Source organism: Saccoglossus kowalevskii, chromosome 17 (genome assembly GCF_978046115.1).
Source record: "Saccoglossus kowalevskii chromosome 17, keSacKowa6.1, whole genome shotgun sequence".
NCBI lineage: Eukaryota > Metazoa > Hemichordata > Enteropneusta > Harrimaniidae > Saccoglossus > Saccoglossus kowalevskii.
Window position 1 is genome coordinate 33,257,495 of NC_140657.1, and position 15,884 is coordinate 33,273,378.

At 36.4% G+C, this 15,884-nt stretch overlaps 1 protein-coding gene across 2 annotated transcripts in view; it reads right to left on the reverse strand.

Moving 5' to 3' along the window:
* LOC102800600 (SUN domain-containing ossification factor-like) overlaps window positions 1–15,884 on the reverse strand; it is a 100,342-nt gene that overhangs the window by 13,296 nt on the left and 71,162 nt on the right. For both annotated transcript variants that reach the window (XM_085492412.1, XM_085492411.1), the window contains 5 exons: window positions 15,771–15,884; window positions 6,722–6,829; window positions 5,778–5,945; window positions 5,056–5,132; window positions 3,325–3,462 (listed from right to left, as the gene is read on the reverse strand). The exon at window positions 15,771–15,884 is cut by the window's right edge and continues 76 nt beyond it. In XM_085492412.1, the coding sequence (XP_085348538.1) occupies window positions 3,325–3,462; window positions 5,056–5,132; window positions 5,778–5,945; window positions 6,722–6,829; window positions 15,771–15,884 (605 nt within the window). The remainder of the gene's footprint in view (window positions 1–3,324; window positions 3,463–5,055; window positions 5,133–5,777; window positions 5,946–6,721; window positions 6,830–15,770) is intronic.

The following is a 15,884-nucleotide window of genomic DNA, read 5'->3' on the forward strand; positions in this document are numbered from 1 at the left end:
CACTAGGGGGTGTCGCACGTAGATGTGCGGTGGCCCACCAGTAAAAATGTCGCCTGGTCTAGGAGGCTGGTGCGTTCTGCCTCCAAGGTCACCAGAGTGCTGGGCACGCATAATAATGCGCTCAAGCAACTCTGCCCTCAGGGCTAGATGGGTCGTCCTCAATTGGCAAAGACACCCGGAACGCGGCTATCCCCCTTTGCCCGGTTTGCCAAATTCGTGGTACCGGGGTCTGGGGAAGGAGCCTTGGAATCCGGTTGGGGGCGTTTTGGTCTCATCCCACACTATGGGGTCTGATCCAGAGACACATCGACCGGGTAGCGTTTGGTCCAGTGGGAAGTGTTGCCTAACGTTATCCCCACCCGGGGGCCTTAAGCATTACATCCTCCGCGGCTGACCAACGCCGCCCATCAACACCGTTTGCGTGCTCTGCGCCCCACTCCGCACTCAGACGGACAGGGGAGCGATGTGCCGACGGGGTTGCTTTGGATCCCGACGCCTGTGATCCCATAAGTGTTGAAGCCACCTTAGGTGGTCACTTTAGGATCAAGGGTTGGGGTATATACATCATATCACTGGGATCGATGATACTCCGCCTCACCCCTTAAGCGTGGCTCACCGAGTCATACAGATGGAAGACTCTGAGGGACCGCCCGGAGTACCGGCTGTATCCAACGCGAGCGAACTGCGTCTCCTTTAACTTAAAATATGTGAGAGGGAGCGTGTTCGACTGTGCGTCTCATGACAGGGTCAGTTCCCTCTGGGGACGCCCGTAGGTCGGTAAGAAAGTAGTCAAAACCCACAGCGTGGACCGGACACAAGGATAAATTCGTTACCGTTGTATCGTTACCGCGTGACGAACCCTAGCTGGCTGTAAGTGGGGGGGGGGGGTCAACGCGTGCCCTGCCCTGAAAGCCCTGTCCCGAGATCGGAGACTTGGCTGCCAGCACCCCGTTGGCATTCAGTGCCCGCGGATCCAGAGAAGGACCGGTGCAATTAGCCTGAGCCTCGGCCACCCCCCAAAATAGTGGGAGAGCCGTGACTGGGAACGGGGGTTCCCCGGAAGAGACGTGTTTGAATGCAAACATGCTTTCGTGTCTCTTCCTCCTTGCCCACTGAGGGGACACAGTGGAGACAGCCCGCTCCGACTGCGTCTGATCTACTCGGCCTGCCAGGGATGCAATTGCCCCGACAGTCCTTCGACCAAAGCCCTCAACTCAGAGGCAAACTCGGCGCCGTGCGAGGAAGGGTCCACGAAGAGACCCGCAACGGGCCCCATAGAAGGAAAGCCTCCAGGGGCACAGCCTCGCTGCAGCCGGTAAAATCGGGTAAAAAACACCGCCTGAAAAAACACACTGTGAGGATGCCCTCCGATCAGCGGGGGAGACCGAGAAAATATCGGTACCTCCGCCGTCGGGCCTCTTACTCGACGTCCCGGTACATGAAGTACCGGTAGCCGAGCGTGAGGACTTTCCACTCATGCAAAACACGAAACTCACTTTAACCGATTTGTTTACTGGACGCTTGACCTTGCTGTGACGTGGCCAGTGTCAGCGATTTTGATGGCTCTGAAAGAAAAACTCAGGCCTCAGAACTCCAGTGAAAAAAACGCGCTTTCACGCAAAAAAAAACCCGGAACCCACACGTAGCCACGACAAAGCATCTCGGATGCGGGTTCTATGCTGGTAGATTCTGAATAAACCACTGTACGGTCGGCTCGAAAGACGAGGACACTGGAAGAAAAAGGCAGCGAGCCTTGGAGCTGTCACTACATCGATATATTGCTAAATACATTAAAAATAAAAGACGACATGCATGAGGGAGACGAATTACAGTTGTAAAAGGTGCCGCCATGAAATCAACATGTGATTACGTAGTGGCGCTGGATTTTGATTTCTTTGCTGTGAAAAATACTACACGCAAAGGGGAAAACGACACGAGGGTAAAAAAAGACAAGGAAAACTTAAAATCCTACCAGCTACCATGTCGGATGCCGAGCAGCGGCAACAACCCAAGCTATAAATCTGGACAGGAAAAAAAGCAGGCGATCCAGACAGAGCTCGCTAAATTTCATCTCCACTCGAGGCGGAGAAAAATTAAGAGTGAAGGACGGCTACCTGTGGTGCTGCCAGGTGGCCTCGGTCACGTGGGTTCGTGACGTAAGGGGTAAAAGAATCTTGAGGTCATGGGGCTTCCCCTGACCTGGATTCTATCTCTCCGTCACCGGCAGAATCGCTGATTAATGCCTACAGTTCAAAATAGTCATTTTGACTGACCAGAGTCTATGGTGGGTAATTGAACGTAGTGAATTTATTTGCATCAAGGTCCCATAATGTCTAATGTATATACCAAGTTTGAACAAAATCCATCTGTAAACAGCCGAGAAATGGTTGATTTTTAGGATTTTTAGCACAAAAATGAATCAGATCGTAAAACAAAATGATGTACATATGCATAATATAATGTATGATGTATGTGTGAAGTTTGATTGTGATTGGTCCAGGCATTTCTAAGATACAGGTCCGGACAAACGCACAGACGCACGCACGGACACACGGAGGTCAAAACATAAGTCCCCGTTTTCGGACTGTGTCCGAACGGGGACTAAAAAAAAATATGACATGCACCTGTATAACCCAATATAGATGATCCCATTTAATCATACAAAGTTTGTACAAAATCGCCATTGATCTGCGAGAAACAGTTCTAGATGCATTTAAATATTAGAATTAAGCAAATATGAGAACCAAAATAAAATATAAAATGGCCATATTTTATCAAAAATCAATGTACACATGGAATATGATCGGTCACAGCATGAGAAATTGCTTGAGATGAACAGACAAATACAAAATTATAGTCTGTGATTTTGGAGCATAAAATAACAGCACAATCATACAAAATTGTTGTTTTGAATCATTCGTTTTTATCAAATCTTCCTACAGCAAAAGAATTTTTTTGCTAGTGGGTACAACGGACTGGCCAGGGAATAGGTGATAACTGTTTTTTTTTTATGTTTTATTCGATAGTAGTGTTATTATATGTGGGAGAGATAGGGAGGGTGGGTGCCAGTTCACTAAAAAATGAAGACATATACTGTAAAGGGGGTAATTATTCACTGGGTTTTAATTTAGCTTATTTCGCTGACTGGAAAAATGCGCTAAATTAAAACACAGTGAATATGTAAAATTTAGCATAGAACACATTATCTAAATGACGAAACCGTGAATTTAAAACCTACTGAATATGCCTGAAATGGTAAATCAGTGAAATTTAAACCCAGTGAAAATTAGTCATTTTACAGTATGTAAATTTAGTGATACTGACCTGTACAATCAGATGGCCGTGCATCTTCTGATCCCAATAATGCTTTTGCAGCACGTTTTACAACATGATTGACAGCATCTAATGCACTATCTAACAGATTAGCTTTCTTTAACCCTTCACCAGGTACAAGATCATCATCTGTAAAACCAAATTCACCAAGATTTATTTATATATTTAGTGACAAATTAATGAACAGACCAATAACATAAAGGTTCAAAGGAAACCATACCCCCTCCCCCCACCACCACTATACAATTCTTGTCCAAGGTGGAATCAATACAGTAATTAATATGTCATGTTACATCATGTCCATTGATGATAATAATTCATAATTTTTTGTTCAAGTAAATAAACCTAACATTTTACAATGTGTGCTCATTTGATATCAAAAAGGTTATTTCGGATTAAAAATACTATTATGTGATATATTTGATGGTTTGAATGTGCATTCATTAGTGAATCTTTATGACTATTCAAACGCATGAGCAGATTTAAACTCGCAATCAAATATGAAGCCATATGAGACAGCCATTATATGCTACACATTATTATACATCTGTCACCGTAACGCCATAAGTTACAGCGTGCCGTAATTTTGCGGTATTTTACAGGGTATTTTCATCCTACCATATTAGGAAATGCGAATTCCAAATATGGAATGATTACGTGCATAAGCGTCCTCTAATAATAAAAACAAACATGGCTGCCACCAGGGTTTGACTGGACTTCATACAAAGAAGTTCGCTGATTCTGTTCCAAATTTGTTGGATTTCGGCATTCTCATGATGTATCCTTAGTAGGAAAAGATGTATAATAACCTTATATTATAGTCACCATTCTTCAGCCTTGACTGATTTCTGCCGTTGGTAGCATGGTTGAGGGTTCAGAATCAGTCTCTGCCACAGAAGACATTTTTACACCTCAATCAAAGAAATTACCATTTTTCCAAATAAGCTATATTATTCATAGTTTTGTGAATGGTACATGTATTAGCAATGTAATTCTGTCAAAACTATCAGAATAAATCACAGAAAACAAAGCAAAACCAACATTTTCTGATTAAGTGTGGTCTTAATGATCTTTTCATCGTTCTATACGGTTTTTGAAGATCACTATAGATGTTCAGAGACAGAGACTAATTCAGCTCTCTCAGTCAATCTTAAAGAATGTATAGTTGTATAGTCACAAAATAGCTAATTGAATGATCTCAGACGGCATGTTCAACACACTGACTGCTGTAGGCTTAAATTGATAGATGGAATTAATGCTATATAACGTCGTCAGTTGTGTTACATTGCATAGCTGTTCTAATTCAGCTTCTGGTAGATGCTAAACACAAGTAACCTAGGAGGTACAGATGTTCCAATTTTCAAAGTTCATTTGGAATAGTGGTAAATGAGTAAAATAGCCATCCTATAAATTTGAAATGCAGGATCGACCTAATGGCTATACAGGAAACAGGTCTGGTGTGTACATTACATTGAATATTGATTTTGTAATGTAGTTCATCTTTGATCGCCAAACAAAGAATCCAGCGTACAATGTGGTGTGGAGACTTGAAGACACCTTAAATTACTAAAAACTCAATCACAACTAGATATCTGGCAAATACCATACATGTAACTGGTAGTTCATTTACCAGTACTTGACATGTCAAAGGCTTCAAAATTAAAAAAACTAAATTTTGACGACAATACAACTTCAAAGCTACAAATTAACATGGCTACTCACCGCCTTCTTCATCGCCATTCGCGCCATGACTTTCAGATTCCTGAATAATTTCTTCTTCCATGCTTGTACCAAACACTCTAGAGAACAGATTAAACAAGACATCTGTAGTTTGTAGCACCTTCACCAGGATGAACATTTATGTACAATGTGATATCAGGTCTACAGATCACAATTCTGATCCATCAATCACTATGCTACCACTGATTTTTTGAGAAGTGTTTTTAACACAGTAGCTGTAATCTGAGTATTAAAATAAGATCTACATTTGTTCTTTTTTATGACAATGTCTTTTCATAAACTTTTATTTTAATTTTAGTATTTAATTGCTGGCAGTTTTTTTTAGTTGAATAATACAAAATATGAGGTACATAATATATTATAAGATATATTATATTTAAAAAAAAAGACACTGTACAATACATCAGATTGACATAGCTTCTTGACATAATTTTTTCTATTTATTTATGTCCTTAGAAGTTTTTAGGATTATAACTGAAGTAACACAGGATACAAGTGTAGACAATCTGACAACACACACTTGACATGAACCTCATGGTCTTAATTTAGAGAGACTATAATTTTGTTTTAACACAATGGCATTCAGGAAATTTGAAAAGAGTTATTTTTGACTTATCTCTTGATGAAATTTTGATTAAGCAATCGCTTGCCATAAAGGCAAAGGTCTGTTCATTCACATAAATGTCAAAGAAACTATAACATACCTGATTATACTGAGAGGGCAGTAGTGTTCCGAACCAAAAAAATCTAGCATTTCCACTTTCAAATACTTAGCAAACATTCCCCCCTGATCTTGTATAGTAAAGCTCTGTAGTGTCCGCTGATCTATTGCATGGAAAGTACCTAAATAATGCCAGTCCCTTGACTGGTATCTATAAGAGAAAAGAATGGTGAATCCAGCAGTTTTAGAGCAACAATTGAGAATCAAACATTGCTAACAGTGTCAACCTAAACGTGTTGGAAAGACAAACAACTGATACCATAGTTTACTTATTATAAACACTATGACAATGTGAGAAGATTAAATAAAGATGATATAATATATTTATCTTGATCATCAACGTAAAATTAACTATAGATAATAAATCTAAGATATATCTTATAGTGGGTGCTGAAAGAAATGAATCATGATCACTGATCTCTCTATCAATTTTCCAATTTTAATATCCCTTGGAAGATCCTTAGCTGTCAACTATATTCAATGGGGGGGGGGGGTGTTCTAATTTGAAATTAAATTGTACGCTGATGATCACATAATTCACTGTCCCAGCCTAGAATGCTTCAATGATATTCACCATTTTAATAATAATTTTTCTTTTCTCAAAATGTCTTTGTCCCGCAAAAACCCATCATCCACAGGCACTATCTCCATAAGATTCAGAACCAAGCTAGTTCAAAGACGTAATTTCAATATGGACATCCTCGTCTCATGATATGAAAAATGAAAAGTGTATTCTGTATATAATTTTTAATACCCAGCACCCTTGGTGACAATGGTTGTGTCCAGGGATGCAGACTGTTAGGAGTAAAAGTGTCTAAAATAAAAAAAAACATTGCTGAATGTTTTAATAGATATTAGAATATTCCAGGGAAAATTGATAGGAAGATAGCAGTTTCCATGACTGATGAAGTACAAGTATGTACTTACCTATCACTGATTTGAACTTTCAAAGTTTTTGGTGTTGATGAAAATAATTCAAAATTAGCTATTTCAATTTGTTTGATTTGAAGTGGTTCACAAAGCTCTACAGTAAACCTGAAAATAGAAGCAGACATATTTGTTTTAGAATGCATTAAAGTCCATGACACCATATGACATGCAAAACACTTGACATTCACACTAGAGTTACAAGTCTAATAATGGTAAGATTCACTGCTGTTATTATAATCGTATAATGAAACAGCAACAATACAGAGTCTCGCCACTTCATTGATGAGTATATGTGATTCTGTATGTGCTGAGAATTGGTATTCTTAGTAAACTAGTGCTTTATCTTATTTCACTCTGAGAGGTACACTGCAGCACACATAGGGACTTCAGAATGTCTTATTTTAGTCCAAGGGTAGTACCCTGCAGTGCACCCTATGTCTGCAGAGTTACCTTCTTTTTATTTATTTTATTTCACCAGAATGACCATTATAACAGAACTCATAAACAAAATACAATAGTAGTAATTCCGGCGTGGACCATGGAAATAGTCCTTATGGACTAGTCCAGTCCATGGCCCAGACTGTCAAGTAGATATTTACAATTTATGGGTAATGGAAAGGAAAATTACTATTTACATAACTAAAATTAAAAGGTAATCTATATGATTAAGATATAAATATGACTAAAAAATTATGTGTAATAATAATATAAACGAACTACTGGTACAACGAACTTTTCTGCAGAAGAAAAGAAAAAAAAAATTGCAGAGAAATGGGAGGTAATCGAGGAATTTAACAAAGCAAATAATGTTTCATTTCATATTTAAATTTGTTTCTGTTGGTGATGTTTTTGAGGGACTCTGGAAGTGAATTCCAGTGTTTTACTGCAGCAAATTTAAAATTATGTTGTGAAACTGTAAGTTGAGCAACAGGAATTGACAAGTTACCGCTAGACACTGAACTTGTGGGATAGCAATGTGGGTAATCATTAACATACTTATTGAGGCTATGTGCATATCTGTTGTGTTTAAGGTCGAAGATAAATAGGCAGGTTTGTAATTTACAAAGTTTGTGAATATCAAGTATGCGTAATTGGATAAAAAGAGGAGCAGAATGTGCTTTAAAGTGCGAGAAGGTGATAAGACAACTTTTTTTGTAAGAGCAGAACTGGTTCAAGAAGTGTTGGGTATGTGTTTCCCCAGATTTCAATACAGTACTTTAATATTGAGTAAGATGCTCTTTTGGAAAAAAAGAACAAATAAGTAATTTAGTTTCCCATGATGATTGTCAGTGAATATACGTACCATATTTTAGCACTACATGGATTAAGCATGTAGACATCTCTATTCTGCATAAGTATACGTACCATATTTTAGCACTACATGGGTTAAGCATGTAAACATCTCTATTCTGCATAAGTATACGTCCCATATTTTAGCACTACATGATATAAGCATGTAGACATCTCTATTCTGCATAAGTATACGTACCATATTTTAGCACTACATGGATTAAGCATGTAGACATCTCTATTCTGCATAAGTATACGTACCATATTTTAGCACTACATGGGTTAAGCATGTAAACATCTCTATTCTGCATAAGTATACGTCCCATATTTTAGCACTACATGATATAAACATGTAGACATCTCTATTCTGCATAAGTATACGTACCATATTTTAGCACTACATGGATTAAGCATGTAAACATCTCTATTCTGCATAAGTATACGTCCCAAATTTTAGCACTACATGATATAAGCATGTAGACATCTCTATTTTGCATAAGTATACGTACCATATTTTAGCACTACATGGATTAAGCATGTAAACATCTCTATTCTGCATAAGTATACGTACCATATTTTAGCACTACATGGATTAAGCATGTAGACATCTCTATTCTGCATAAGTATACGTACCATATTTTAGCACTACATGGATTAAGCATGTAGACATCTCTATTCTGCATAAGTATACGTCCCATATTTTAGCACTACATGATATAAGCATGTAGACATCTCTATTCTGCATAAGTATACGTACCATATTTCAGCACTACATGGATTAAGCATGTAGACATCTCTATTCTGCATAAGTATAAGTACCATATTTTAGCACTACATGGATTAAGCATGTAAACATCTCTATTCTGCATAAGTATACGTACCATATTTTAGCACTACATGGATTAAGCATGTAGACATCTCTATTCTGCATAAGTATACATACCATATTTTAGCACTACATGGATTAAGCATGTAGACATCTCTATTCTGCATAAGTATACATACCATATTTTAGCACTACATGGATTAAGCATGTAGACATCTCTATTCTGCATAAGTACACGTACCATATTTTAGCACTACATGGATTAAGCATGTAGACATCTCTATTCTGCATAAGTATACGTACCATATTTTAGCACTACATGGGTTAAGCATGTAAACATCTCTATTCTGCATAAGTATACGTCCCATATTTTAGCACTACATGATATAAGCATGTAGACATCTCTATTCTGCATAAGTATACGTACCATATTTTAGCACTACATGGATTAAGCAAGTAAACATCTCTATTCTGCATAAGTATACGTACCATATTTTAGCACTACATGGATTAAGCATGTAGACATCTCTATTCTGCATAAGTATACGTACCATATTTTAGCACTACATGGATTAAGCGTGTAGACATCTCTATTCTGCATAAGTATACGTCCCATATTTTAGCACTACATGATATAAGCATGTAGACATCTCTATTCTGCATAAGTATACGTACCATATTTCAGCACTACATGGATTAAGCATGTAGACATCTCTATTCTGCATAAGTATACGTACCATATTTTAGCACTACATGGATTAAGCATGTAAACATCTCTATTCTGCATAAGTATAATACCATATTTTAGCACTACATGGATTAAGCATGTAGACATCTATTCTGCATAAGTATACGTACCATATTTTAGCACTACATGATATAAGCATGTAGACATCTCTATTCTGCATAAGTATACGTACCATATTTTAGCACTACATGGATTAAGCATGTAGACATCTCTATTCTGCATAAGTATACGTACCATATTTTAGCACTACATGGGTTAAGCATGTAAACATCTCTATTCTGCATAAGTATACGTCCCATATTTTAGCACTACATGATATAAACATGTAGACATCTCTATTCTGCATAAGTATACGTACCATATTTTAGCACTACATGGATTAAGCATGTAAACATCTCTATTCTGCATAAGTATACGTCCCAAATTTTAGCACTACATGATATAAGCATGTAGACATCTCTATTTTGCATAAGTATACGTACCATATTTTAGCACTACATGGATTAAGCATGTAAACATCTCTATTCTGCATAAGTATACGTACCATATTTTAGCACTACATGGATTAAGCATGTAGACATCTCTATTCTGCATAAGTATACGTACCATATTTTAGCACTACATGGATTAAACATGTAGACATCTCTATTCTGCATAAGTATACATCCCATATTTTAGCACTACATGATATAAGCATGTAGACATCTCTATTCTGCATAAGTATACATACCATATTTTAGCACTACATGGATTAAGCATGTAGACATCTCTATTCTGCATAAGTACACGTACCATATTTTAGCACTACATGGATTAAGCATGTAGACATCTCTATTCTGCATAAGTATACGTACCATATTTTAGCACTACATGGGTTAAGCATGTAAACATCTCTATTCTGCATAAGTATACGTCCCATATTTTAGCACTACATGATATAAGCATGTAGACATCTCTATTCTGCATAAGTATACGTACCATATTTTAGCACTACATGGATTAAGCATGTAAACATCTCTATTCTGCATAAGTATACGTCCCATATTTTAGCACTACATGATATAAGCATGTAGACATCTCTATTCTGCATAAGTATACGTACCATATTTTAGCACTACATGGATTAAGCAAGTAAACATCTCTATTCTGCATAAGTATACGTACCATATTTTAGCACTACATGGATTAAGCATGTAGACATCTCTATTCTGCATAAGTATACGTACCATATTTTAGCACTACATGGATTAAGCGTGTAGACATCTCTATTCTGCATAAGTATACGTCCCATATTTTAGCACTACATGATATAAGCATGTAGACATCTCTATTCTGCATAAGTATACGTACCATATTTTAGCACTACATGGATTAAGCATGTAGACATCTCTATTCTGCATAAGTATACGTACCATATTTTAGCACTACATGGATTAAGCATGTAGACATCTCTATTCTGCATAAGTATACGTACCATATTTTAGCACTACATGGATTAAGCATGTAGACATCTCTATTCTGCATAAGTATACGTACCATATTTTAGCACTACATGGATTAAGCATGTAGACATCTCTATTCTGCATAAGTATACTTACCATATTTTAGCACTACATGGATTAAGCATGTAGACATCTCTATTCTGCATAAGTATACGTCCCATATTTTAGCACTACATGATATAAGCATGTAGACATCTCTATTCTGCATAAGTATACTTACCATATTTTAGCACTACATGGATTAAGCATGTAGACATCTCTATTCTGCATAAGTATACGTCCCATATTTTAGCACTACATGGATTAAGCATGTAGACATCTCTATTCTGCATAAGTATACATACCATATTTTAGCACTACATAATATAAGCATGTAGACATCTCTATTCTGCATAAGTATACGTACCATATTTTAGCACTACATGGATTAAGCATGTAGACATCTCTATTCTGCATAAGTATACGTACCATATTTTAGCACTACATGGATTAAGCATGTAAACATCTCTATTCTGCATAAGTATACATACCATATTTTAGCACTACATGGATTAAGCATGTAGACATCTCTATTCTGCATAAGTATACGTACCATATTTTAGCACTACATGGATTAAGCATGTAGACATCTCTATTCTGCATAAGTATACATACCATATTTTAGCACTACATGGATTAAGCATGTAGACATCTCTATTCTGCATAAGTATACGTACCATATTTTAGCACTACATGGATTAAGCATGTAAACATCTCTATTCTGCATAAGTATACGTCCCATATTTTAGCACTACATGATATAAGCATGTAGACATCTCTATTCTGCATAAGTATACGTACCATATTTTAGCACTACATGGATTAAGCATGTAAACATCTCTATTCTGCATAAGTATACGTACCATATTTTAGCACTACATGGATTAAGCATGTAGACATCTCTATTCTGCATAAGTATACGTACCATATTTTAGCACTACATGGATTAAGCGTGTAGACATCTCTATTCTGCATAAGTATACGTCCCATATTTTAGCACCACATGATATAAGCATGTAGACATCTCTATTCTGCATAAGTATACGTACCATATTTCAGCACTACATGGATTAAGCATGTAGACATCTCTATTCTGCATAAGTATACGTACCATATTTTAGCACTACATGGATTAAGCATGTAAACATCTCTATTCTGCATAAGTATAATACCATATTTTAGCACTACATGGATTAAGCATGTAGACATCTCTATTCTGCATAAGTATACGTACCATATTTTAGCACTACATGATATAAGCATGTAGACATCTCTATTCTGCACAAGTATACATACCATATTTTAGCACTACATGGATTAAGCATGTAGACATCTCTATTCTGCATAAGTATACGTACCATATTTTAGCACTACATGGATTAAGCATGTAGACATCTCTATTCTGCATAAGTATACTTACCATATTTTAGCACTACATGGATTAAGCATGTAGACATCTATTCTGCATAAGTATACGTCCCATATTTTAGCACTACATGATATAAGCATGTAGACATCTCTATTCTGCATAAGTATACTTACCATATTTTAGCACTACATGGATTAAGCATGTAGACATCTCTATTCTGCATAAGTATACTTACCATATTTTAGCACTACATGGATTAAGCATGTAGACATCTCTATTCTGCATAAGTATACGTCCCATATTTTAGCACTACATGGATTAAGCATGTAGACATCTCTATTCTGCATAAGTATACGTACCATATTTTAGCACTACATGGATTAAGCATGTAGACATCTCTATTCTGCATAAGTATACGTACCATATTTTAGCACTACATGGATTAAGCATGTAGACATCTCTATTCTGCATAAGTATACGTACCATATTTTAGCACTACATGGATTAAGCATGTAGACATCTCTATTCTGCATAAGTATACTTACCATATTTTAGCACTACATGGATTAAGCATGTAGACATCTCTATTCTGCATAAGTATACGTCCCATATTTTAGCACTACATGGATTAAGCATGTAGACATCTCTATTCTGCATAAGTATACTTACCATATTTTAGCACTACTTGGATTAAGCATGTAGACATCTCTATTCTGCATAAGTATACGTCCCATATTTTAGCACTACATGGATTAAGCATGTAGACATCTCTATTCTGCATAAGTATACTTACCATATTTTAGCACTACATGGATTAAGCATGTAGACATCTCTATTCTGCATAAGTATACGTCCCATATTTTAGCACTACATGGATTAAGCATGTAGACATCTCTATTCTGCATAAGTATACGTCCCATATTTTAGCACTACATGATATAAGCATGTAGACATCTCTATTCTGCATAAGTATACGTACCATATTTTAGCACTACATGGATTAAGCATGTAGACATCTCTATTCTGCATAAGTATACATACCATATTTTAGCACTACATGGATTAAGCATGTAAACATCTCTATTCTGCATAAGTATACATACCATATTTTAGCACTACATGGATTAAGCATGTAGACATCTCTATTCTGCATAAGTATACATACCATATTTTAGCACTACATGATATAAGCATGTAGACATCTCTATTCTGCATAAGTATACGTACCATATTTTAGCACTACATGGATTAAGCAGGTAGACATCTCTATTCTGCATAAGTTACGTACCATATTTTAGCACTACATGGATTAAGCATGTAGACATCTCTATTCTGCATAAGTATACGTACCATATTTTAGCACTACATGGATTAAGCATGTAGACATCTCTATACTGCATAAGTATACATACCATATTTTAGCACTACATGGATTAAGCATGTAAACATCTCTATTCTGCATAAGTATACATACCATATTTTAGCACTACATGGATTAAGCATGTAGACATCTCTATTCTGCATAAGTATACGTACCATATTTTAGCACTACATGATATAAGCATGTAGACATCTCTATTCTGCATAAGTATACGTATCATATTTTAGCACTACATGGATTAAGCATGTAGACATCTCTATTCTGCATAAGTATACGTACTATATTCTAGCACTACATGGATTAAGCATGTAGACATCTCTATTCTGCATAAGTATACTTACCATATTTTAGCACTACTTGGATTAAGCATGTAGACATCTCTATTCTGCATAAGTATACGTCCCATATTTTAGCACTACATGGATTAAGCATGTAGACATCTCTATTCTGCATAAGTATACTTACCATATTTTAGCACTACATGGATTAAGCATGTAGACATCTCTATTCTGCATAAGTATACGTCCCATATTTTAGCACTACATGGATTAAGCATGTAGACATCTCTATTCTGCATAAGTATACATACCATATTTTAGCACTACATGGATTAAGCATGTAGACATCTTTATTCTGCACAAGTATACGTACCATATTTTAGCACTACATGATATAAGCATGTAGACATCTCTATTCTGCATAAGTATACGTATCATATTTTAGCACTACATGGATTAAGCATGTAGACATCTCTATTCTGCATAAGTATACGTACTATATTCTAGCACTACATGGATTAAGCATGTAGACATCTCTATTCTGCATAAGTATACTTACCATATTTTAGCACTACTTGGATTAAGCATGTAGACATCTCTATTCTGCATAAGTATACTTACCATATTTTAGCACTACTTGGATTAAGCATGTAGACATCTCTATTCTGCATAAGTATACGTCCCATATTTTAGCACTACATGGATTAAGCATGTAGACATCTCTATTCTGCATAAGTATACTTACCATATTTTAGCACTACATGGATTAAGCATGTAGACATCTCTATTCTGCATAAGTATACGTCCCATATTTTAGCACTACATGGATTAAGCATGTAGACATCTCTATTCTGCATAAGTATACATACCATATTTTAGCACTACATGGATTAAGCATGTAGACATCTCTATTCTGCACAAGTATACGTACCATATTTTAGCACTACATGATATAAGCATGTAGACATCTCTATTCTGCATAAGTATACGTATCATATTTTAGCACTACATGGATTAAGCATGTAGACATCTCTATTCTGCATAAGTATACGTACTATATTCTAGCACTACATGGATTAAGCATGTAGACATCTCTATTCTGCATAAGTATACTTACCATATTTTAGCACTACTTGGATTAAGCATGTAGACATCTCTATTCTGCATAAGTATACGTCCCATATTTTAGCACTACATGGATTAAGCATGTAGACATCTCTATTCTGCATAAGTATACTTACCATATTTTAGCACTACATGGATTAAGCATGTAGACATCTCTATTCTGCATAAGTATACGTACCATATTTTAGCACTACATGGATTAAGCATGTAGACATCTCTATTCTGCATAAGTATACATACCATATTTTAGCACTACATGATATAAGCATGTAGACATCTCTATTCTGCATAAGTATACGTACCATATTTCAGCACTACATGGATTAAGCATGTAGACATCTCTATTCTGCATAAGTATACGTACCATATTTTAGCACTACATGGATTAAGTATGTAGACATCTCTATTCTGCATAAGTATACGTCCCATATTTTAGCACTACATGGATTAAGCATGTAGACATCTCTATTCTGCATAAGTATACGTACCATATTTTAGCACTACATGGATTAAGCATGTAGACATCTCTATTCTGCATAAGAATTGCTGACACACTTCGTGCTTCTGGGTTTGATGTTAGAATTTTAGCACCACAGTCAGCT